The 26232-nt window shown below is 40.4% G+C and overlaps 2 protein-coding genes across 3 annotated transcripts; both read left to right on the forward strand.

The window, feature by feature from the left end:
* The first annotated feature begins 409 nt into the window (after positions 1-409).
* Positions 410-3551, forward strand: LOC131984838 (gastrula zinc finger protein XlCGF57.1-like). 2 transcript variants are annotated; one of them, XM_059349821.1, is made up of 2 exons: positions 410-848; positions 1784-3551. In XM_059349821.1, exons 1-2 carry the CDS (start codon positions 671-673, stop codon positions 3043-3045), a joined length of 1440 nt encoding a protein of 479 aa, XP_059205804.1. In that variant the 5' UTR covers positions 410-670; the 3' UTR covers positions 3046-3551. The 2 variants fall into 2 exon arrangements, with proteins under 2 accessions (XP_059205804.1, XP_059205805.1); XM_059349822.1 differs by lacking the exon at positions 410-848 and adding an exon at positions 1420-1529.
* A 1657-nt stretch (positions 3552-5208) lies between these two features.
* Positions 5209-26232, forward strand: LOC131984428 (uncharacterized). Its single transcript, XM_059349249.1, has 6 exons — positions 5209-5595; positions 6528-7052; positions 7739-9005; positions 9501-9538; positions 16726-17256; positions 24396-26232. Exons 1-6 carry the CDS (start codon positions 5403-5405, stop codon positions 25964-25966), a joined length of 4125 nt encoding a protein of 1374 aa, XP_059205232.1. The 5' UTR covers positions 5209-5402; the 3' UTR covers positions 25967-26232.

The following is a 26232-nucleotide window of genomic DNA, read 5'->3' on the forward strand; positions in this document are numbered from 1 at the left end:
AATATATATATGAGAATTTCTGATGATTTCAGCGGTCCAGTCCGTCCGTTGAATGGCTTGCAACCACAGACTTTTCCGTCTAACTCCAGAAGGTGTCTTTGACAAAGTAATTGATTGGTTTTTACCTGCATCACCATGTGGTGAACAGTGAGACGCATTCCATGCAAAGCAGTCCGTGGCCGAGAAGTTAGGAATCTGGCTCGTAACTGGGGAGTCACCAGTTCCCCGGGTGCAGTAATGTGCTGCCCAGTGCTTCTTGCATGGTATGTTCTCTTGTGTGTAAAAAATCCTCTCTGTGTGTTTACCCTTCTCTACAGACGTCCAGCAGCTGTTGGTGGTTAAAGAAGAGTTTCCCTCTGAGCAGCAGGAGAGGAGCTGCAGTCTGTACCAGAACCAGGACCAGGAGGAGCCAGAGCCCCCACACATTAAAGAGGAACAGGAGGAACCTTGGACCAGTCAGGAGGGAGAGCAGCTTCAGGGGCTAGAGGAGGCTGACATCACCAAGTTCACATTCACTCCTGTCCCTGTGAAGAGTGAAGAAGATGAAGAGAAACCTCAGTCCTCACAGCTTCATCAAACACAAACTGAACAATTGAAAACAGAAGCTGGTGGAGAGGACTGTGGAGGACCAGAACCAGACAGGAACTCTGATCCAGATCCACAAGTCCAAATGGTGAGAGCGCTGGTGGAGCAGCGACTGACTGCGGCTGCTGAAGAGATATTTGGGCCGTTTGCAAGAAGGATAGCGGAGTGTAAGGCGGAACTTCATCGTTCAAAAGAGAGGAACCAGCGACAACAGAAACTACTGGATGCTGTTTTCAACCCTCAGCTTCACCTACACAGAGCAGGTTAATTACTTTACTTCAGTTACACAGAGCAGGTTAGTTACTTTACTTCAGTTACACAGAGCAGGTTAATTACTTTACTTCAATTACACAGAGCAGGTGAGTTACTTTTCTTCAGTTACACAGAGCAGGTTAGTTACTTTACTTCAGTTACCCAGAGCAGGTTAGTCACTTGTTATATTATATTTGAATAATTCTAAGAAGACATTATCGTGGTAGGTCGGACAGAGGTTACTAGGCTAAGCACTTGAGTAGCGGACAGTGGGAGATGATGACGAGGAAGGAGGAGAGGCAAGTTGCGAAGCTGGGTAAAGCTGGGAAGATGGGTAAATGACGGGTGTATGTCCTCAATCTTTCCCAAGAAAAAGTTGATGAAATGGCTCGGGAGGAGGGAGGAGAGGGGGTTGGTGTGACCAGGAGGTTCGTAAAGATGAAGTAAAGCTTCTCCAGGTTGGAAAAAGAGGATTAGTTACACAGAGCAGGTAAGTTATTTTACTTCAGTTACACAGAGCAGGTCAGTTACTCTAGTTTTTTTTTTTTTTTTTTTAAGATTATTTTTTTGGCATTTTTTGCTTTTATTGATTGAGAGATAGAAAGGGGGTGATAGAGGGGAAGACATGCGGCAAAGGGAGCTCAGGCCGGATTCGAACCCGGCTCCGCCGCAGCAAGGACTCAGCCTACATGGTAAGCGCTCTACCAGTGTGAGCCACCGGGACGCCCGCAGTTACTCTACTTCAGTTAGACAGTGCAGGTTAATTCATTTAAAAGGCAATCAGTCTTCAAAAATAATTAAAAAATGTTTACAACTTAAAACTGTGCATGAAAAAGGGTTAATATACTCACTTTGTACATGTCCGTTATCTGCCATGTGAACAGAAAGAAGCAGCCCTACTTTAGCTGCTGTAAGAGCCTCTGTGTGTGTTTACCCTTCTCTGCAGATGTCCAGAAGCTGTTGGTGGTTAAAGAAGAGTTTCCCTCTGAGCAGCAGGAGGGGAGCTGCAGTCTGGACCAGGAGGACCCAGAGCCCCCACACATTAAAGAGGAACCGGAGGAACCTTGGACCAGTCAGCAGGGAGAGCAGCTTCAGGGGCTGGAGGAGGCTGATATCATCAAGTTCACATTCACTGCTGTCCCTGTGAAGAGTGAAGAAGATGAAGAGAAACCTCAGTCCTCACAGCTTCATCAAACACAGACTGAACAGATGGAAACAGAAGCTGATGGAGAGAACTGTGGTGAGAAACGATTTAGCTGCTCTGAATGTGGGAGAAGGTTTGGCTACAAGCACGTTCTGCAGAGACACATGCTTTGTCATACAGGAGAGAGGCCTTTCAGCTGCTCAATTTGTAAGAAAAAATTTTCACAGAGTGGATCTTTAAAGAAACACATGAGTCTCCACACAGGAGAGAAACTTTTCAGCTGCTCAGTTTGTGAGAAAACTTTTACACGGAATTATGGTTTAAAGAAACACATGAGACTCCACACTGGAGAGAGACCTTTCAGCTGCTTAGTTTGTAAGAAAAATTATAGACAAAGTGGAACTTTAAAGTCACACATGAGACTCCACACAGGAGAGAAAGATTATTTCAGCTGCTCAGTTTGTAAGAAAACTTTTACACAGAGTGGGGCTTTAAAGAAACACATGAGACTCCACACAGGAGAGAGACCTTTCACCTGCTCAGTTTGTGGTAAAGGTTTCACTGGAAGTTGGGATCTGAAGACACACATGAGAGTTCACACAGGAGAGAAACCTTTCAGCTGCTCAGTGTGTGGTAAAGGTTTCAGTCATCGTTCGGCTCGGAATGTACATACCAGACTCCACACAGGAGAGAGACCTTTCACCTGCTCATTTTGTGGTAAAGGTTTCAATGGAAGTTGTGATCTGAAGATACACATGAGAGTTCACACAGGAGAGAAACCTTTCAGTTGCAGTGTTTGTAGCAAAAGATTTGCCTGTAGTTCACAGGTCAAAAGACATAAATGTGCTGGCCACTCGTCCTCAAAGTTTCATCAAGCTGAGGAGAACAAAGAGGCAGAGCCTCCAGCCAGCAGCCCACGTGAAGAGATGCAAACAGAATCTGATGGAGAGGACTGTGGAAGACCAGAAGCAGCCAGGAACTCAAATCCAGATGAACCAGAAACTGATGAGGATACTGGAGATTTTCCTGAACCTGAGACTGATGACAGTGGTGATTGGAAGTAAACTAGCAATACTCTTAGTAAAAGGTCCTCATCAGTGACAATGAAAGCCTTTTTATTAACCCCTTGGACCTTTTGGAGGATGCGGCAGATTCAGTTTGAAGGCAACAGAGAAGATCATCACATATTGGTATGAAACTAGATGATCTTAGGAATCCTTTTGTACAAAATATGTTGTGATCTCTTTTTTGGGAAGGGTGTGAAATTTGATGTTTACTTGTCTATTGAGCATCTTTAGATTTTTTTAGTAAGATTTTTTTTGTTTGTGTCTTGTTTAGTTTTAATGTGTTAAAGTTCTTATTTATTATTGTAGTTTTATTTATTCATTTAGGCTGGTTTTGTGATTTTGTTGTCGTTCTTTTTTGTTTGTTTGTTTTTTGTTTGTGTTTTGTTTTTGTTTTGTTTGTTTTTGTTTTTTTGTTTTACTGTGTTTGTCCATTGGTGATTTATGTTGTGTTTTGTTTAAATAGTTAAATTAAAAAAAAGATTTTTTTGTTTCACAAAACAAAAGTTCACAAAGTGATATTTTATTTAAATATTTGATCTTAGAAGTGTAACAATTACAACTTTTTTGTTAACAGAAAAACAAAATAAAACATTCTTAGTTTACCAAAGTTGCCTGAAAGTTGTCCCTTCTTCATTTTGTGGTTCAAGAATAGACATGCTGTGTTTTAATTTAGGCCAGAAATCCCTAAACCAGCTATCCCTGTTATGTGATTTCAGAGCCCTGTACTACGAAACTGGATTTGAGGGTCAGCCAGGTAACCTGAGGTTTAACCCTGGTTATCAGTATCTCCAAGGTGGTTCTCTTTTAATCTGGCTAGGTCACCATGGTAACTCATGCTGTGGAGCTAACCTGGGCGGGACCAAGATTTGTTCTGAGCTTCGGCTTGAAATTGGCTAGAAAGCCTCTAACTACTTTTAAAACATTGTGTCACACTAGTCAACAGTCAATCTATGATCCATACAGAGTCTCAGCGGTGAGAACTAGATATAAATTCATATCTGTTGAGTCGTAACATTGTAACAATATCACCAAATGGAACCGTGCAGTTACAGTAGAGTTACTGTATGTACAGTTATAGCTACAGTTACAGTAGAGATACAGTTATAGTAGAATTACTTTACGTATCATTGTAGCTACAGTTACAGTAAAGTTACTGCTTTTCCTGCATTCTGCCGGTACCAAAAATAAAATGTCCAGCTGAGCCTAATGACTACAGACCAGTAGCCCTCACATCTCATATCATGAAGACCTTGGCGCGGCTGATTGTACGCCTACTGAGAGTTGAGGTCAAAGACAACCTCAACCCCCTGCAGTTTGCATACAAACAAGACATTCGAGTGAACGATGCTGTCCTCTATATATGCTTCACCGTGCCCTTGCTCATCTCGAGGAAACTGGCATTATGTGAGAATCATGTTCTTTGATTTTTCAAGCGCAATGAACACCATCCAACCCAACATACTCAAAAACAAGCTCACAGAGGTGGGAGTGGATCTTCTTTTATCTCCTGGATCACTGATTACCTGACAGGAAGACCACAGTATCTCAGGTTGGGGAACTGTGTTTCTGGGACATTAATGAGCAGTACAGGGGCTCCACAAGGGACTGTTCTGGCTCCATTCGTGTTCACACTGTATACAGCAGACTTCAAATACAACTCTGAGTCCTGCCACATCCAGAAGTACTCGGACCAACACTGCTATTGTGGCTTGCATTAGGAATGGACAGGAATCTGAGTATAGGAATCTAATCTTAGAACTATCTAACTATCTATTAAATGCCTTATTTAAATAATTTTAGCTGCAACAGTAGTAAATGTGAAAAGAGTGAAGTGCTCGTCATACTTTCTGAATTATTTTTGTTATTATTATGACCCAAATTAAGGGCTGGAAGCTTCACAAACAACAACCTTGAGAAATAGTATGAGTCTGTTTTAATAATTTATCTTCCGTTGAAGACTGTCATTTCAGAAAATTTGGAGTTTTATTTTGAAACCCACCAACTTCTATGCCCCGGAAGCTGTCGTCTTCACTGTGGCAAACTTCACGCTGTTTAATCAAGACGGCAGCTCGTCGCAGTTTCTTTATTGTTCGTGAGAAAGTTTGTGTTGTGATCCGTCAGAGCCTCTGTGTGTCCGGATAAACCTGTCTGAATGGAATTTGTGCTGTTCACCTTTTCTTTCTGGATGTTTTACCTCTGACTCATCTCCCGGTAGACTACAAACACATTCAAGTTAGCTTAGCATGCTAGCTGGTTAGCACCGCGGCGCTAGTCAGAGTGACTGTTTGATGGAGAGCAAACTGTGTTTCTGACGGAGTTCGTGTAGAGAAAAGGTTGGTGTCGCTGTGTGAAAAATGTCTAAAGTCCAAACGGTGAGAGCGCTGGTGGAGCAGCGACTGACTGCGGCTGCTGAAGAGATATTTGGGCTGTTTGAAAGAACGATAGCAGAGTACGAGGAGCAACTTTGTCGTTCAAAAGAGAAGAACGAGCGACAACAGAAACTACTGGACGCTGTTTTCAACCCTCAGCTTCACTTGCCCAGAGCAGGTTAGTTACTTTACTTCAGTTACACAGAGCAGGTTAGTTACTCTACTTCAGTTACACAGAGCAGGTTATTTTATTTGAAAGTCAGGATTTGTGTGTGTTACGGACAGAAGAATTGCTACTATGTTTGTAAATGGTACTTCAAATCTGCAGAAACGACTACTATGAATGGCCGATCTATGAAAACAATAAGAAAAAAGAGGGAAACAGAAGAGTTTCAGGGGGTAATGATGTCTGGCTCTGTGGCTGGATGTCAAAACAGGAATAAGAATAAAAACTGCCTTTCATTCTTATTGATTACTTTGTCAAAGACTCCCTTTGAAGCTAAACAGAGACAACTATGGTTGCAAGCCAGTAAACAGACGGACTGGACCGCTGAAATCATCTGAAATTCTCATATTTACACAGAGCTCATTTCATACAGACACACAGCTCAACTTTTAATAGCAGTGCTGCTGCAACCTGTGATGATCAGCTACATTAGAGCAGGAATCTGAAGTCAGCAATAGCTCTAGACAATTAAGTTTGTTATTAAATATATGTATGACAATTTCTGATGATTTCAGCGGTCCAGTCCGTCCGTTTAATGGCTTGCAACCACACACTTCTCCGTCTAGCTCCAGAAGGTGTCTTTGACCAAGTAATTGATTGTTTTTTACCTGCACCACCATGTGGTGAACAGTGAGACGCATTCCATGCAAAGCAGCCCGTGGCCCAGAGGTTGGGAATCGGACTTGTAACTGGAGAGTCGCTAGTTCCCCGGGCGCAGTAATGTGCCGCCCACTGCTCCTTGCATGGTGTGTTCACTTGTGTGTAAAAAAAAAAGGATTGGTTAAATGCTGAGGATGAATATCCCCTTTGTGGGATTAATAAAGTAATTAATCTTAATCTAATCTCAATCCTAAACCTCTCTCTGTGTTTACCCTTCTCTACAGACGTCCAGCAGCTGTTGGTGGTTAAAGAAGAGTTTCCCTCTGAGCAGCAGGAGAGGAGCTGCAGTCTGGACCAGGACCAGGAGGACCCAGAGCCCCCATACATTAAAGAGGAACAGGAGGAACCTTGGACCAGTCAGGAGGGAGAGCAGCTTCAGGGGCTAGAGGAGGCTGACATCACCAAGTTCACATTCACTCCTGTCCCTGTGAAGAGTGAAGAAGATGAAGAGAAACCTCAGTCCTCACAGCTTCATCAAACACAAACTGAACAGATGGAAACAGAAGCTGGTGGAGAGGACTGTGGAGGACCAGAACCAGACAGGAACTCTGATCCAGATCCACAAGTCCAAATAGTGAGAGCGCTGGTGGAGCAGCGACTGACTGCGGCTGCTGAAGAGATATTTGGGCCGTTTGCAAGAACAATAGCGGAGTGTAAGGAGGAACTTCATCGTTCAAAAGAGAGGAACGAGCGACAACAGAAACTACTGGATGCTGTTTTCAACCCTCAGCTTCACCTACACAGAGCAGGTTAGTTACTTTACTTCAGTTACACAGAGCAGGTTAGTTACTTTACTTCAGTTACACAGAGGAGATTAGTTACTTTACTTCAGTTACACAGAGCAGGTTAGTTACTTTACGTCAGTTACACAGAGCAGGCTAGTTACTTGTTATATTATATTTGAATAATTCTAAGAAGACATTGTCGTAGTAGGTCGGGCAGAGGTTACTAGGCTAAGTACTTGAGTAGAAGACAGTGGGAGGTGATGACGAGGAAGGAGGAGAGGCGAGTTGTGAAGCTGGATGGGTAAATGACGGGTGTATGTCCTCAATCTTTCCCAAGAAATAGTCGATGAAATGGCTCGGGAGGAGAGGGGGTTGGGGGGACCAGGAGGTTCGTAAAGATGGAGTAAAGCTTCTTTTGGGTTGGAAAAAGAAGGTCTAGTTACACAGAGCAGGTTAATTATTTTACTTCAGTTACACAGAGCAGGTCAGTTACTCTACTTCAGTTACACAGTGCAGGTTAATTCATTTAATAGGCCCTGAGTCTTCAAAAGAATTAAAAAATGTTTACAACTCAAAACTGCGCAAGAAAAAGGGTTAGTAGATTCACTTTGTACATGTCCGTTATCTGCCATGTGAACAGTAAGAAGCATCGTGGCAGCCCTACTTGAGCTGCTGTAAGAGCCTCTCTGTGTGTTTACCCTTTTCAACAGACGTCCAGCAGCTGTTGGTGGTTAAAGAGGAGTTTCCCTCTGAGAAGCAGGAGGGGAGCTGCAGTCTGGACCAGGACCAAAACCAGGAGGAGCCAGAGCCCCCACACATAAAAGAGGTTCAAGAGGAACCTTGGACCAGTCAGGAGGGAGAGCAGCTTCAGGGGCTGGAGGAGGCTGATATCATCAAGTTCACATTCCCTCCTGTCCCTGTGAAGAGTGAAGAAGATGGAGAGAAACCTCAGTCCTCACAGCTTCATCAAACACAAACTGAACAGATGGAAATGGAAGCTGATGGAGAAGACTGTGGTGAGAAACAATTTAGCTGCTCTGAGTGTGGGAGAAGGTTTGGCTACAAGCACGTTCTGAAGAGACACATGCTTTCTCATACAGGAGAGAAACCTTTCAGCTGCTCAATTTGTAAGAAAAATTTTTCACAGAGTGGAACTTTAAAGAAACACATGACACTCCACACCGGGGAGAAACTTTTCAGCTGCTCAGTTTGTGAGAAAACTTTTACACGGAGTGATACTTTAAAGTCACACATGAGATGCCACACAGGAGAGAAACTTTTCAGCTGCTTAGTTTGTGAGAAATCTTTTAGACAAAGTGGAACTTTAAGGTCACACATGAGACTCCACACAGGAGAGAATTCTTTCAGCTGCTCAGTTTGTGAGAAAACTTTTACACAGAGTGGAGCTTTAAAGAGACACATGAGACTCCACACAGGAGAGAAACCTTTCACCTGCTCAATATGTGGTAAAGGCTTCAATGGAAGTTGTGATCTGAAGATACACATGAGAGTTCACACAGGAGAGAAACCTTTCAGCTGCTCAGTTTGTGGTAAAGGTTTCAGTCATAGTTTTGCTCGGAATAGACATATCAGACTCCACACAGGAGAGAAACCTTTCACCTGCTCATTTTGTGGTAAAGGTTTCAGTGGAAGTTGTGAAATGAAGACACACATGAGAGTTCACACAGGAGAGAAACCTTTCAGTTGCAGTGTTTGTAGCAAAAGATTTGCCTGTAGTTCACAGGTCAAAAGACATAAATGTGCTGGCCACTCGTCCTCAAAGTTTCATCAAGCTGAGGAGAACAAAGAGGCAGAGCCTCGAGCCAGCAGCCCACATGAAGAGTTGCTGACAGAAGCTGATGGAGAGGACTGTGGAAGACCAGAAGCAGCCAGAAACTCAAATCCAGGCGAACCAGAAACTGATGAAGATACTGGAGATTCTCCTGAACCTGAGACTGATGACAGTGGTGATTGGAAGTAAACTAGCAAAACTCTTAGTAAAAGGTCCTCATCAGTGACAATGAAAGCCTTTTTATTAACCCCTTGGACCTTTTGGAGGGTGTGGCAGATTCAGTTTGAAGGCTACAGAGAAGATCATCACATATTGGTATGAAACTAGATGATCTTAGGAATCCTTTTGTACAAAATATGTTGTGATCTCTTGTTGGGAAGGGGGTGAAATTTGATGTTCATTTGTCCATTCAGCATCTTTAGATATTTTAGTAAGATTTTTTTTTGTTTTACAAAACAAACGTTGACAAACTGATGTTTTAATTAAATATTTGATCTTAGAAGTGTAACAATTACAACTTTATTTTTTTCTAACAGCAAAACAAAATAAAAAACATTCTTGGTTTCCCAAAGTTGCCTGAAAGTTGTCCCTTCTTTAGTTTGTGGTTCGAGGATAGGCATGCTGTGTTTTAATTTCGGCCAGAAATCCCTAAACCAGCTATCCCTGTTATGTGATTTCAGAGGCCTGTACTACGAAGCAGGATTTCAGGGTCAGCGAGGTAACCTGAGGTTTAACCCTGGTTATCAGTATCTCCAAGGTGGTTCTCTTTTAACCTGGCTAGGTCACCATGGTAACTCATGCTGCAGAGCTAACCTGGGCAGGACCAGGATTTGTTCTGAGCTTCGGCTTGAAATTGGCTAGAAAGCCTCTAACTACTTTTAAAGCAGTGTCTCACACTAGTCAACAGTCCATCTATGATCCATACAGAGTCTCAGCGGAGAGAACTCAATATAAATTCATATCTGTTGAGTCGTAACATTGTAATAATGTCAACAAACGGAACCTTGCAGTTACAGTAGAGTTACTGGATGTATCGCTGTAACTACAGTTACAGTACAGTACAGTTACTGCTTTTCCTGCATTGTGCTGGTACCAAAAATAAAATGTCCAGCTGAGCTTAATGACTACAGACCAGTAGCCCTCACATCTTATATCATGAAGACCTTGGAGCGGCTGATTCTACGCCTACTGAGAGTTGACGTCAAAGACAACCTCGACCCCCTGCAGTTTGCATACAAACAACACATGGGAGTGAACGATGCTGTCCTCTATATATGCTTCACCGTGCCCTTGCTCATCTCGAGGAAACTTGCATTATGTGAGAATCATGTTCTTTGATTTTTCAAGCGCAATGAACACCATCCAACCCAACATACTCAAAAACAAGCTTACAGAGGTGGGAGTGGATCTTCCTTTATCTCCTGTATCACTGATTACCTGACAGGAAGGCCACAGTATCTCAGGTTGGGGAACTGTGTTTCTGGGACATTAATGAGCAGTACAGGGGCTCCACAAGGGACTGTTCTGGCTCCATTCATGTTCACACTGTATACAGCAGACTTCAAATACAACTCTGAGTCCTGCCACATCCAGAAGTACTCGGACCAACACTGCTATTGTGGCTTGCATTAGGAATGGACAGGAATCTGAATATAGGGATCTTCCTTTTTTTAATATTATTATTTTTTGTTTTATAGACATGTATTTATTGAGTTTTAACAGTTTACAAAAATGACATTTTAATACATTTGACAAAGCATCAAAGTCAAACTATTAAGGAATCCACTCCCCCCCACCCCAAAGGAAAAATAAATAGTTAAAGAAGAGAAATAACATAACTAATAATAATAAAACATTTTTTTTGTTTAAAGTGGGTAACGACATTACATATTCATACACAGCTTAGCATCACATGGATAAGATATCAACCATTAGGGACATATCACCTTCAGGTTTCCAAAGTTTCTTCAATTTCTCAGTTCTCCAAGAATGCAAGAAAGGGATTCCAAATCTCTTTGAATTTGTCAGATTTCTTTTTCAATGTATATGTTAACTTTTCAAGGACAAGACATGCTGATAGTTCTTTGAGCCAGCGACCAACAGAAGGGCTCTTGACATCTTTCCAACAAAGAGAAATCAAGCGTCTAGCCTGCATTAAACATAAGTCGGTTAATTTTCTTTCTCTGTTGTTTAACAAACAATCCTTTGGATACAAATTAAGAATACTAAGTAAAGGACAATCAGATACTGGATTTAAGGTCATCTGAGAAATGCATTTTATAACTTCATTCCAGAACTTCCGTATCTCAGGACAATCCCACAGACAATGTAATAAGGTGCCCTTTTCGACATTGCAGCTGTCAGAAATATTTGGATTCAACTTATTCAGTCTCTCTGGAGTAAAATAAGTTCTCACAATCAAATTATATTGAATCAGTTTGAGATGGGTATTTATTGTTAGAAGTTGAGCTCTCGAACACACGTCTCTCCAGTCTTCCTCTGAGATATCTCTTTGCAAGTTGTTTACCCATTGAGTTTTTCTATGCTCAGTAGAGTCTTTATGGTTTTTCACCAGTATGTTATAGAGTAAGGATTTCTGACCCTTGCCAGTACATGTATTCACAGCTACATTTTCTTATATGGACAAAGAGGGTTGTGTATAGGAGTGCGTCTGTGCATAAACAAAACTCCTTAACTGCAAATATTTGAAGAAGTGTGTACCAGGCGGCAATCTCCGTGCCTGAGCATGGAAGCCACCAGGAAGTGCATAAAGCCTGCAATTCACCGAAAATCCAGTAGGGGGTGCTAAGTTTGGCTGCAAAAGAAATCTGCCCATTCATTTCAGTGCTAAATTTGAAAACTTCTCACTTGATTTATTACCTCAGAAAAATTTTTCAGGGCCAACATTATGGTCTCAATCGCTAGTAAAAAATCTTCTTCAAGACAATTTGATGTCAATAGTTCTTATAATGGCCCCATTTAGAAGAAAATAGAAGATAAAGAATCGTATGATTTGGGGCGTTTCTAGCTTTGATTGACAGGTCACTGACAAGGCGAGCCGTCACCAGGAGAGAAGCAGAGCGTATCCACGGCAACGTGTCAATAAAGTTATATAGATAGAAAAGAGGACGTTTAGCGGTTTGGTCTCATAACTTTGACCCTTTCACACCATATTTTCACTTAATGACAGTTTATTTGAACGTTTTGTTCAGTAAAATGTCTTGTTCAGCGTTTGGTTGGACTAACAGACACTCCAAGGAGTCGCTGCTCAGTTTTCTGAGGTAAGAAAGATACATTTTGTTTTAGTTTTTTTGCTAGCCAAAACTAACATCCCAGTTAATGCTCCAGTTAATGCTAACATGAATTAGCAGCGGCTTCTCTCAGTTGGGTTGCTGGTGTAGAGATGCGTGTAGTCAGTGTCGTCAGATCCCTCGCACTCCGCCACAGTCCAATTATGGTCTTCTCCGCGTATCGGAAACATGATGGCGACGCAAGATGGCGACGAGTGTAACGCTGAACTCGAGGCTTCCAACGGGCAGTCCACAAACCAATGGGTGACGTCACGGTGACTCCGTCCATTATTTATATACAGTCTATGGTGTGTACGAGGTACTTTATATTCATTTCTAAGTTCCTCAAATGAAACCAGTTTGCTTTCCTTATATAGATCCATAACTTTACAAATGCCCTTTGTTGCCCACATTTTAAAACCTTGGTCTTTTTTGCCAGGAGAGAAGTTATCATTCCCCCATATTGGTGAGAAGCCTGAAAACAAAGCAGATTCACCAAGAAATGACTGTACGTTGTGCCAAACATTAATTGTGTTTCTCACAAAGGGGTTATCAGTGAGCCGCTTTAGTTTTTTGACAGATGCAGAGTATAAATAAGTGTCAAGTCGCAGGCCTTCAGTACTTATACTTTCAATTTGTACCCATGGTAAGTAAGGTTTCAGACGAAAACCAGTACATTGCAGCTCTAATTTGGGCAGCCCAGAAATACCATTGTAAGTTGGGTAATTGTAACCCTCCTCTCTCATATGGTAGGTAAAGAAGTGATAGTCTCAACCTTGACCTTCTGTTATTCCAAATAAACCTTGTAAGTATTTGCTTCATTTTCAAGAAGAACTGTGGAGGTGGCGATAAAGGAATAGATTGAAATAGATATAAAAACTTAGGTAGTATATTCATCTTGATTACATTTATACATCCTAAAAGGGAGATTGGCATTGATGACCAACTATTCATGGATTCAGTTACTGAGGAAATTACAGGATATTATTATTATTATTATTATTATTATTATTATGACCCATATTGTGGCTGGAAGCATCACAAACAGCAACCTTGAGAAATATGAGTCTGTTTTAATAATTTATCTTCCTGTGTGTTTGTCAGAGGAAGTCTGTCGTTTCAGAAATTTTGGACTTTTATTTTGAAACCCACCGTCTCCTCTGTCCCGGAATTTGTCGTCTTCACTGCGGCTAACTTCACGCTGTTTAATCAAGACGGCAGCTCGTAGCAGTTTCTTTATTGTTCGTGAGAAAGTTTGTGTTGTGATCCGTCAGAGCCTCTGTGTGTCCGGATAAACCTGTCTGAATGGACTTTGTGCTGTTCACCTTTTCTTTCTGGATGTTTTATCTCTGACTCATCTCCCGGTAGACTACAAATACATTCAAGTTAGCTTAGCATGCTAGCTGGTTAGCACCGCGGCGCTAGTCAGAGTGACTGTTTAATGGAGAGCAAACTGTGTTTCTGACGGAGTTTGTGTGGAGAAAAAGTTGGTGTCGCTGTGTGAAAAATGTCTAAAGTCCAAACGGTGAGAGCGCTGGTGGAGCAGCGACTGACTGCGGCTGCTGAAGAGATATTTGGGCTGTTTGAAAGAACGATAGCAGAGTACGAGGAGCAACTTTGTCGTTCAGAAGAGAAGAACGAGCGACAACAGAAACTACTGGACGCTGTTTACAACCCTCAGCTTCACTTTCACAGAGCAGGTTAGTTACTCTACTTCAGTTACACAGAGCAGGTTTGTTACTTTACTTCAGTTACACGGAGCAGGGTAGTTACTTTACTTCAGTTACACAGAGAAGGTTAATTACTTTACTTCAGTTACACAGAGCAGGTTAGTTACTTTACTTCAGTTTCACAGATCAGGTTAGTTACTTCAGTTACACAGAGCAGGTTTGTTACTTTACTTCACTCACACAGAGCAGGTTTGTTACTTTACTTCACTCACACAGAGCAGGTTAGTTACTTTACTTCACTCACACAGAGCAGGTTAGTTACTTTATTTCAGTTACACAGAGCAGGTGTGTTACTTTACTTCAGTTACACAGAGCAGGTTAGTTACTTTACTTCAGTTACACAGAGCAGGTTAGTTACTTTACTTCAGTTGTAGTTACTCTACTTCAGTTACAAAGAGCGGGTTATTTTATTTAAAAGTCAGGATTTGTGTGTGTTACGGACAGTAGAACTGCTACTATGTTTGTAAATGTTACTTTAAATCTGCAGAAACAGCTACTATTAATGACCGACCTACAGTTGAAACCAGAAGTTTACATACACTATATAAAAAGACACATATGCTTTTTTTCTCACTGTCTGACATGAAACCAGACAATCACTTGTCCTGTTTTAGGTCCGTTAGGATTACCAAAATTATTTCTATTTGCTAAATGCCAGAATAATTTGAGAAGAAATTTTTTAGAATTTTTTTTATTAATTTCTTCAAAGTCAGAAGTTTACATACACTAACATTATTATGTCTTGAAACTATTTGGGAAAGCCCAGATGATGCTGTCACGCCTTTGGAAGCTTCTGATAGGTTCATTGACAACATTTGAGTTAATTGGAGACACACCTGTGGATGTATTTTAAGGCACACCTGAAACACACTGCTTCTTTGTTTAACATCATGGGAAAGTCAAAAGAAATCAACCAAGATATCAGGAAGAGAATTGTGGACTTGCACAAGTCTGGTTCATCCTTGGGTGCAATTTCCAGATGCCTGAAGGTTCCACATTCATCTGTTCAAACAATTATACCCAAGTATAAACACCATGGGAATGTCCAGCCATCATATCGCTCAGGAAGGAGACGGGCTCTGTGTCCCAGAGATGAACGTGCTTTGGTCCAAAATGTGCATATCAACCCAAGAACAAAAGCTAAAGACCTTGTGAAGATGCTGGCTGAAGCTGGTAAAAGTGTGTTATTATCCACAGTGAAACGAGTCCTTAGACATGGGCTGAAAGGCCACTCTGCCAGGAAGAAGCCATTACTCCAAAAGAAACATAAAACAGACAGATAACAGTTTTGTCAGACCACAGGACATGTCTCCAAAATTAAGGTCTTTGCCCCTGTGTGCATTTGCAAACTGTAATCTGGCTTTTTTATGTTTCTTTTGGAGTAATGGCTTCTTCCTGGCAGAGTGGCCTTTAAGTCCATGTGGGTACAGTACTCGTTTCACTGTGGATAATAACACACTTTTACCAGCTTCAGCCAGCATCTTCACAAGGTCTTTTGCTTTTGTTCTTGGGTTGATATGCACATTTTGGACCAAAGCACGTTCATCTCTGGGACACAGAGCCCGTCTCCTTCCTGAGCGTTATGATGGCTAGACATTCCCATGGTGTTTATACTTGTGTATAATTATTTGAACAGATGAATGTGGAACCTTCAGGCATCTGGAAATTGCACCCAAGGATGAATCAGACTTGCACAAGTCCACAATTCTCTTCCTGATATCTTGGTTGATTTCTTTTGACTTTCCCATGATGTTACACAAAGAAGCAGTGTGTTTCAGGTGTGCCTTAAAATACATCCACAGGTGTGTCTCCAATTAACTCTAATGTTGTCAATAAACCAACCAGAAGCTTCCAAAGACATGACAGCATCATCTGGGCTTTCCCAAATAGTTTCAAGGCATAATAATGTTAGTGTATGTAAACTTCTGACTTTGAAGAAAATAATAAAAAATTGTCTAAAAAAATCCTTCTCTCATTATTCTGACATTTAGCAAATAGAAATAATTTTGGTAATCCTAACGGACCTAAAACAGGAAAAATGATTGTCTGATTTCATGTCAGACAGTGAGAAAAAAAGCATATGTGTCTTTTTATATAGTGTATGTAAACTTCTGGTTTCAACTGTATGAAAACAATAAGAAAGCAGAGGGACACAGAAGAGTTTCAGGGGTAATGATGTCTGGCTGTGTTGTTGGATGTCAAAATCGGAATAGAAAAAAAAACTGCCTTTCATTCTTATTGATGACTTTGTCAACGACTCCCTTTGAAGCTAGACTGAGACCATTATGGTTGCAAGCCAGTAAACGGATGGACTGGACCGCTGAAATCATCTGAAATTCTCATATTTACACAGAACTCATTTCATACAGACACACAGCTCAAATTTTAATAGCAGTGCTGCTGCAACCTGTGATGATCAGCTACATTAGAGCGGGAATCTGAAGTCAACAAAAGCTCTAGACAATTAAATATGCATTAAATATAGATATGAGAATTTCTGATGATTTCAGCAGTCCAGTCCATCCGTTTTATGGCTTGCAACCACAGACTTTTCCGTCTAGTTCCAGAAGGTGTCTTTGACAAAGTAATTGATTGGTTTTTACCTGCACCACCATGTGGTGAACAGTGAGACGCATTCCATGCAAAGCAGTCCGTGGCCCAGAGGTTGGGAATCTGGCTTGTAACTGGAGAGTCGCTGGTTCCCCAGGTGCAGTCATGTGCTGCCCACTGCTCCTTGCACGGTGTTTTCACTTGTGTGTAAAAAAAAAAAAAAAAGGATGAGTTAAATGCAGTGGTTAAATATCTCCATTGTGGGATTAATAAAGTAATTAATCTTAATCTAATCTCAATCATAAACCTCTGTGTGTGTTTACCCTTCTCTACAGACATCCAGCAGCTGTTGGTGGTTAAAGAAGAGTTTCCCTCTGAGCAGCAGGAGAGGAGCTGCAGTCTGGACCAGGACCAGGACCAGGAGGACCCAGAGCCCCCATACATTAAAAAGGAACAGGAAGAACCTTGGACCAGTCAGGAGGGAGAGCAGCTTCAGGGGCTGGAGGAGGCTGATATCACCAAGTTCACATTCAGTCCTGTCCTTGTGAAGAGTGAAGAAGATGAAGAGAAACCTCAGTCCTCACAGCTTCATCAAACACAAACAGAACAGATGGAAACAGAAGCTGATGGAGAGGACTGTGGAGGACCAGAACCAGACAGGAACTCTGATCCAGATCCACAAGTTCAAATAGTGAGAGCGCTGGTGGAGCAGCGACTGACTGTGGCTGCAGAAGAGATATTTGGGCCGTTTGCAAGAACGATAGCGGATTGTAAGGAGGAACTTCATCGTTCAAAAAAGAAGAACGAGCGACAACAGAAACTACTGGACGCTGTTTTCAACCCTCAGCTTCACTTACACAGAGCAGGTTAGTTACTTCACTTCAGTTACACAGAGCAGGTTAGTTACTTTACTTCAGTTACACAGAGCAGGTTAGTTACGTTACTTCAGTTACACAGAGCAGCTTAGATACTTTGCTTCAGTTACACAGAGCAGGTTAGTTACTTTACTTCAGTTACACAGAGCAGGTTAGTAACTTTTCTTCAGTTACACAGAGCAGGTTAGTTACTGTATGTTGCGTATTTTGTTGTTGGAGCCTAACTGGTGGCAGAAAGTGACAGTTAGCTGCTTGACCCAGAGTTACGAGCGGTACAGTTGTCAAAATAATATAATCGTTGATGTTTTTCCTGATTATTTTCATGGTTTGTCAGCAAGAACTGCTTCTATGTTTGTAAATCTTTCTGCAGATTTCTGCAGAAACAACTACTATTAATGACCAATATATGAAAACAACGCAAGTTTATGTGTATAGCACCTTCAACAACAGGGCAATTCAAAGTACTTTACACAGAACATTTAAAGCATTTAAAAGAGACATATGTCGAATGACATTCAAATATAAAAATGTATGACTAAACAGAAGCAGATAAAAGACTAAAAACAAGCAGATAAAATATTAAGGAAAAAATAATTAAGTTCAAATATAACATTTTAAAATTGAAAGCAAGCTGATAAAAGTTGTAGTGCAGTAAAGGCAGTGGCAAACAGAAAAGTCTTTTGTCTTCATTTTAAAGAGTTGAGAGTTGCAGCAGATCTGCAGTTTTCTGGGAGTTTGTTCCATATTTGTGGAACATAGAAACTAAACGCTGCCTCTCCATGTTTAGTTCTGACTCTTGAGAACACAGAGCAGACCAGTCCCTGATGATCTGAGAGGTCTGGATGGTTCGTAGCTGAGCAGAAGATCAGAAATGTATTTCGGCCCTAGACCTTTCAGTGCTTTGTAGACCAACAATAGTATTTTGAAATCTATTCTTTGACAGACAGCAAGCCAGTGTAAGTGTAACCAGGTTTTAATGAGCCATCAACATTACCTACAAAAATACCTCAAGGTCTGGGATCACTGCTACTATAATTTTGGTAATGTCGTGGTTCGAGGGATATAGATTAGATAGATAACAAATGCAATGACATTTAATAACTAATTTATCTTTGGCTGTGGATAATTACTGACTTCACACAGAGAATGAAAACACAGATACACAGTAACTCCTTTCAAGAAAGTATTATTATTGAAAATGTCCAACAGTGCATATTACAATCCCATTTCTCACCCCGAAATACATATGAAAGAAATAGAAGTTTTGCTGCAGCAACAGTATATTAATATATATATAGTACCTGTTCGAGCTCATTCAAAATTTAAAAAAATGTATCCAACGCGATCCTCCAAATCCACAGGAGAGAAAGACCTTACTGGTGATACAGTAGAAATGGAAATCCAAACTCAGGCCTGAAGTTCAGAGTCCTGTCTTGCTGTCCACCCCGCTCGGTTATGCTGGTGGCAGAAGAAACCCAACGCTTCTCCGCCACACAGTATGGCTATATCAACAGATAAACGTTTTCAGACACCACATCCAAAATAAATCACAGTTCAGGATATTACTCGTTTTTCACGCAGAGCTAAATGTTCGCCATTTCTCCCTCTGCAGCAGGCTTAGAAGAGAACGACAACAAACAAAAATACAGCGCCAACTTAATTGCATTTAGCTCTGACTACGGCAAATATACACAGGCACATTATGAGCTAAAATCAATACTCAGCAACACAAAAGTAACTTAAAATTGGCCACATAAGTTTTTAGCAAACACATTGGCAATGAAAACAGCACCCACATTTCCTCCAGAACTAGTAGAGCGACCATTATGACCGTGTTTCCCTCATTTCAATTGTACGGTAACATTGTCATTTTAAACTTGTACAGGATAACAGTTCGAAATAAACAAGGTATATGAGCTTACCTATATCAACAGATAAACCTTTTCAGACACCACATCCAAAATAAATCACAGTTCAGGATACTATTCCCTTTTCTCGCAGAGCCGAATGTTCGCCGTTTCTACCTCGGCAGCAGCTTTTAGAAGAGAACGACACCAGCCCTGCGCAGGTGCCACCTAGTGGGCATTACCACAAAATGCTTGCCACTGCTGCAAAGTGTTGAAAATTAACTGTCTCATGTCTAACAAATCACCGACAATGGAGGATTATATCAACTTACTGTAAAAAGTGGTCGCTCCATCGAATCTGCAGCTTTCAAAAGAGGTATTTGGTGTCATTGTATGCCTTCCAGAGGTTTTTATAATCCGACATGGAACAACAGTGTTTTTGGGGAGTTTATCCAAACCATATTGATTCGTTTCTTTGCATAATAATCCATATTTCCGCGATAAAACAATGTTGTTTTGGTGCTAGCCGCGAACTGGTAGCCACAGGATGTCTCAGCACTGCATCTGGTGGAGAATGACCAATCAAAACGAGCCCCCAGGCCCGTCAGAGCCGTGCGTAATTGCACACTCTGATTCACAGACACCCTGCGCCATAAATAATTCTACTATCATAAAGCTGCGCTGTTTGTGTAGCATTCACAATAATAAGACGAGAAGAAGAAATAAACAGGATGTGACATCGTACGTCTGTCTGTGTGAGACACACAGAGACGGATGGATGCGATCTCATTGTTTTTGCAAGAAAGTTGATTTGTTACAGTAAAATAAGTAGCAACAATTAGTTTTGCTTTGCAAAATGTCACTAAAACACTAGTACACTTTGAAGGAATTGCTTTGAAGTGTGGCACAGTTGAGCTATTCTTGAGAAAAACGTCTCAACTTATTTGTAAATGTATGTAATTTTGTACAATGTAGAGTGTTTATTTGTTTTCCCCCTGATCCCCAAGACTTAAAAAATATAACATTCAGTTGAAAAAGACCATTGCATTATGTTTTTGTGTGTGGTTTTACTATATTTCTGTAAAATTAAATTTCCGCTTTATTTGTTCCTTTGTCTTCAGGTATATAACTTTTTGCATATTCATGTGACATATGACAGAAGCCTTATATTCTGGTAGTCCTGAAAAAAATGGTGTATATTACTTTATTCTGCATTAAAGGGTTGAAGAAAAACATGCATTTAACAAAAAAAACATGCGGAAATAAAAAGGAAAAATTGGCTTAGACTCCCTAGGGTTAAAATGACTCAATTAAAACAAAGTGGCATAACCTGAACTATTGTGTCTGATTAATTGGTGAAAATAGGAAACTCGTACTTTGTGCTTTTACTCGTGTTATATCTGAAGGAATTTTTTAGCTTCAGTCCAAATTAGCTTGGATGAATGTGCAAAGTGTCTTTGATGATGACAAATATTGATCACTCAATTACATCATCCTTGCTTCAAAGATTTCAACATAACCACCAAATTTGGGGTGGGTTACATAAGGACGTCGGGACTGGAGTAATATGATCTACTTTTTTGGTCTTACTGAGGACTTCTGAACGAGCTGCAGTTGTCTGATCTACCTGTAAAGACAGTGTTACAGTTTTTCCAAATCCTGCTGAGACATAAGTCCTTTAATCCTTGATATATTCTTTAGGTGATAGTAAGCTGACTTTGTAACTGTTTTAATGTGGCTGCTGAAGTTCAGGTCTGAGTCAATGAATACACCTAAGTCTCTGGCTTGGTTTGTGGTTTTTAGCATTACCGTTTGAAGCTGGGTGCTAAATTTTGGTCGTTGTTCCTTGTCTCCAAAAGCAATCATTTCTGTTTTTTCTGCATCATCCAATCGTTGATTTGCCCAATGCATCTACTCATTGCTTGTATTGGACTATAGTTTCCTGGTGATATTGTTATTTAAATGTGTGTGTTGTCGTATGTAGCTATGGCAGCATGATCTGAGCCAGTGGGAGCATGTAGATGTTAAACAGAAGAGGCCCCAGAATGGAGCCTTGGGGAACTCCACATGTAATTTTTGCACGCTCAGATGTGTAATTACCTATTGACACAAAGTAGTTCCTGTCCTTCAAACCAGAAGCGGTCCAGTCCGTCCATTTAATGGCTGCAACCACAAACGTCTCCATCTAGCTTCAGAAGGTGTCTTTGACAAAGTAATTGATCGTTTTTTTTTGTGTTTTTTTTTTATTGTTGCTTGCACTTAAAAAACATACAATCATAAAGAAAGAACAGTACAAGAAATGGATTAAAAATGTGCAGGAATGATCAAAAAGTCCAAAGGCCTTATACGCGACCCTCCCTCTTAAACCTATAAATAACTATACTTAAATTACATAGCTAGATGAAAATAAAAGAATACAAACAAAATACAAACAAAAAGATAAAACAAAGGTGATTAGAACATCTGTATGATTTTTTTGAGCTTGATCTTAAAAGTATTTAAAGAGGAACATGATTCTGTTAGATTTTTTTGTTCCACAGCACCACACCTTGATAAACAAATGAGAATTTGGGAAAAGAGGTCCTACAGAAAGGAATATGTAAGTCATTCTTCTTGTAAGATGTGCATGATAATGAGAACTAGAAAATTTCCTCTGGGGTGTGTGTTCGTGTATCTGTAACTGTAATCACATCAAAGGATCAAAGGCAATCAGAGCAAAGATCAAAGGCAATCAGATCAAAGGCAATCAGAACAACAGATCAAAGGCAATCGGAGCAGAGCAATAGCTGTAGCGACCAATGCGGGCGAAGCCCAGATCATTTTTTTTTACTGCTGTCACTGTGTCTGAAACATTCAACAGCTGCAGTTGATTATGTTGATTGCTCGGCTCTGATTGCCTTTGATCTTTGCTCTGATTGCCTTTGATCTTTGCTTTGATTGCCTTTGATGCTTTGATGTGATTACAGTGACAGATGCACGCACGCACACGCACACACACACACACACATGCGCGCTTAAGCGTACACATACTTTCATACACACACACACACACACACACACACACACACATAAGCGGGATGAAATTGTGTCCGGAGGAGGAAGAAGAAAAAAATCCACAGTAAAACAATAGTGGTTGATACAGCTATTGCTGTAGGGGCCAGTGCTCGGTGCAATTGCCCCGTGGCCCTAATTAGACTCAAAGTAACTATGAAAAAAAATAGGTAAGGATGCAGGAAGGCAAATTACTTTATACATAAGAACCCCTGTTTGATACTTGACCTCATAAATTGTAAGTATTTGCAACTGTTTGAATAATGGTTTAGTTGGGGATAAATAAGAAGAGTCGGTGGCAGTTCTTACAAAGGATTTCTGAAATATATGAATTGCTTTTAAATAAGAATGGTAAGTGCTTGCCTACATTATATTACAGTAAGAGGTGTAAGGATAAATTAAACTGTAATACAATGTTGGAAGTGTACTCTTTTTCAAATGGTGTTTAACCCTTTTTCATAATGCCCAACAATTTAAAAAAATCTTACAAACAAATTCACAATGATTCTTAAAACAGAGTTTTTCCATCAATGTAGACACCTAAGAACTTTACTGATGAAACTTGTGCAAGTGCACTATCATTGATATAAATTTTTGCTCTCTCTGCATTGTAAATCTTGTTCTTATTTCTAAAAAAATAAAGTTAGATTTCTTGACATTGATTGATAACTTATTTAACTTGAACCAATAAGAAATATGGATGAGTCCTGCATTTGCTTTAGCAATAATGGAATCAAAGAGATTTGTGTCATCAGCAAATACTATAGGTGACAATAAATTTAAAACATTGGCAAGATCATTAACATATATCAAAAACAACAAGGGTCCTCAAATGGACCCTTGTGGGACACCACATTTTAGTACAGTCTTCTGTGATCGATTACCATTGAAAAACAACAAATTACTCTCTTCTATTGAAGTAATTTGCTACCCATTGTAAAACCATTTTTTTTTTAATCTTTTTTTTTTTTTCAAACATAACATTTTGGAGAACAACATTTCATGATTCACTGTATCAAACGCCTTTGATAAATCTAAAAAAAATGCCTAAGGTCTATTCATTTTATGACGGTTTGGGTTTTTTTTTTTATAGTTTGGGCGCCAGCCAGGTTTCTCTCCTGGCAGTTAAGAGTCAGTTGTAAGTCCCCCAAAACACCATACTAGGATACAGCCTAAAATAGCTACACCCTATTTGCTTTAAAACCTCACAAATATTTACTGGCTTTCACAACAAAGGAAAAAAAACACATTCAACAAAATTACCAACCACAAATTAATAGACAAAATAGGTTCTGCTTTTTCAAAGAAAATTAATTCATTTAATTTCAGTTCTTCAGGAAAAGGGAAAAAATATAATATTCAGTGCATTCAATGTCCGTTTCTTTTTTCAAAATAAAGTTCAGTTCCGTTTCTTCTTTTCAAAATAAAATTCTGTTCATTCAACAAACAAAACAAAAGTTCTTTTCTCATTCAATAAACAAAACAAAAGTTCTTTTCATTCACCAAAACAAATCAAAAATATATGGGGTGAAGAAAAAAACAGTCCTTCAAATAAAGTCAGAAAAAAAGGAGAGAAAAAATATCTCTAGCGTCATCTTCCCAGCCACTTGCCAACATTGTGGCAATTTCGGGTTGTCACAATTTTTCTCCAGAGCAGCAGTAATTTTTTTTCTCTGAGGTGTAAAAGAGCCATATATGTAGAATATTTTTTTTCTAAACCCATATTGATGTTTGAACAAAATATTGTTCATATCTAGGTATTTCATGATTCTACGGTATACCAGCTTTTGAAGAATTTTAGAACAAACAAGAAAGTATTGATATAGGACGATAGTTGGAGAATACAGATGGATCATCAGATTTAAAGAGCGGAATAACTTTGGCAATTTTGAAGGCTTGAGGTATAGTACCTGATTCAAGGGACATGGAAAAATTAATGTTTAGGGCTCAATAATTAAAGCACCAACTTTTTGGATCAAAGAGGCTGGAATTTCATCATGGCCAAGAGAAGAGTTTTTGAGACTCATGATAATATCAAGAACCTCTGAAGACTTTGCAGGCTCAAAAACATTAAGGGAAGCCTCCTCTTTACTTAATCAGTGGGAGAACCAAAAGCACTGACAATATGTTTTACGACATGGTCCCACATGCACCACCAAAATAGTAGGGCTTCGTGGCAGCCCTACTTTAGCTGCTGTAAGAGCCTTTGTGTGTATTTACCCTTCTCTGCAGAACTCCAGAAGCTGTTGGTGGTTAAAGAGGAGTTTCCCTCTGAGCAGCAGGAGAGGAGCTCCACTCTGGACCTGGAGGACCAAGAGCCCCCACACATTAAAGAAGAACCGGAGGAACCTTGGACCAGTCAGCAGGGAGAGCAGCTTCAGAGGCTGGAGGAGGCTGATATCATCAAGTTCACATTCACTCCTGTCCCTGTGAAGAGTGTAGAAGATGAAGAGAAACCTCAGTGCTCACAGCTTCATCAAACACAGACTGAACAGATGGAAATGGAAGCTGATGGAGAGGACTGTGGAGGACCAGAACCAGACAGGAACTCTGATCCAGATCCACATTTACAACCTGATACTGACGATGGGCCTGCAGACTCTTCTGAACCTGAGACTGATGGCAGTGCTGATTGGAAGGAGACCAGAGAACCTCAATCAGGTTTGAACTGCTTGAAAATTGATGGCGGTCCTGTCAGAGATTCCAGATTTAGTGCTGGTGAGAAAAGATTTAGCTGCTCTGAGTGTGGGAAAAGATTTGGCTACAAGAGCAAGATGAAGACACACATGGCTTCTCATACAGGAGAGAAACCTTTCAGCTGTTCAGTTTGTAAGAAATCTTTTACACAGAGGGGGAATTTAAAGTCACACATGAGATTCCACACAGGAGAGAAACTTTTCAGCTGCTCAGTGTGTGCAAAAAAATTTGGCTCCAAGAGCAAGATGAAGAGACACATGATTTTTCATACAGGAGAGAAACCTTTCAGCTGCTCTGAGTGTGGGAAAAGATTTAGCAAGGAGTACCATCTGAAGAGACACATGGTTTCTCACACTGGAGAGAAACCTTTCAGCTGCTCTGAGTGTGGGAGAAGATTTAGCTTCGAGCACACTCTGAAGACACACATGGTTTCTCATACAGGAGAAAAACCTTTCAGCTGCTCAGTTTGTAAGAAATCATTTACACAGGGGGGAACTTTAAAGACACACATGAGAGTCCACACAGGAGAGAAACCCTTCAGCTGCTCAATTTGTCAAAAATCTTTTACTAGTCGGTCTTATTTGAATGTACACATCAAAGTCCACACAGGGGAAAAACCTTTCAGCTGCTCACTGTGTGGTAAAGGTTTCATTAATAATGGGAACCTGAAGAAACACATCAGCGTTCACACGGGAGAGAAACCTTTCAGCTGCTCAGTGTGTGGTAAAAGTTGCAGTCGCAGTTGGGATCTGAAGACACACATGAGAGTTCACACAGGAGAGAAACCTTTTAGTTGCCATATTTGTAGCAAAGGATTTGCCCAGAGTTCACATATCAAAAAACATAAATGTGCTGGCCGCTTGTCCTCAAAGTTTCATCAAACTAAGGAGAACAAAGAGGCAGAGCCTCCAGCCAGCAGCCCACATGAAGAGATGCAAACAGAATCTGATGGAGAGGACTTTGGAAGACCAGAAGCAGCCAGGACCTCAGATCCAGATGGACCAGATACTGATGAGAAGACTAGAGATTCTCCTGAACCTGAGACTGATGACAGTGGTGATTGGAAGGAGACCAGAGAACCTCAGTCGGGTTTAAACTCTCAGTGATTCTAGATATAGTGCTAGCAAGAATCTGTTTGATGATGCCTCGTCAGAGTTCTTAATGTCAGGTGAGCAAGAAAACAACAAAGTTTTTCCATTTCTTAATCAGTTTCATCTTGTTTGATTAATTATGATGTTCGTTTCATAAAGTCTGAGCGTTCTCAACTCAGAGAACAGACGTGACATTGTGTCTCTTTCTCTGATGGGTCATGTTCTGTATGTAGTGTTAATCTCATTATGCACTTGGTTCTAATAAAACTCTTCTGCTCTGA

The sequence above is a fragment of the Centropristis striata genome, chromosome 14, assembly GCF_030273125.1.
Source record: "Centropristis striata isolate RG_2023a ecotype Rhode Island chromosome 14, C.striata_1.0, whole genome shotgun sequence".
Lineage (NCBI taxonomy): Eukaryota > Metazoa > Chordata > Actinopteri > Perciformes > Serranidae > Centropristis > Centropristis striata.

Bases quoted from the DNA above. Each gene is read 5' to 3' on its own strand.
- LOC131984428 (XM_059349249.1), top strand. From the start codon at position 5,403: ATGTCTAAAGTCCAAACGGTGAGAGCGCTGGTGGAGCAGCGACTGACT. The intron at 5,596-6,527 runs GTTAGTTACTTT...CCTTCTCTACAG, and splicing joins GCTTCACTTGCCCAGAGCAG to ACGTCCAGCAGCTGTTGGTG. The intron at 7,053-7,738 runs GTTAGTTACTTT...CCTTTTCAACAG, and splicing joins GCTTCACCTACACAGAGCAG to ACGTCCAGCAGCTGTTGGTG.
- LOC131984838 (XM_059349821.1), top strand. From the start codon at position 671: ATGGTGAGAGCGCTGGTGGAGCAGCGACTGACTGCGGCTGCTGAAGAG. The intron at 849-1,783 runs GTTAATTACTTT...CCTTCTCTGCAG, and splicing joins GCTTCACCTACACAGAGCAG to ATGTCCAGAAGCTGTTGGTG.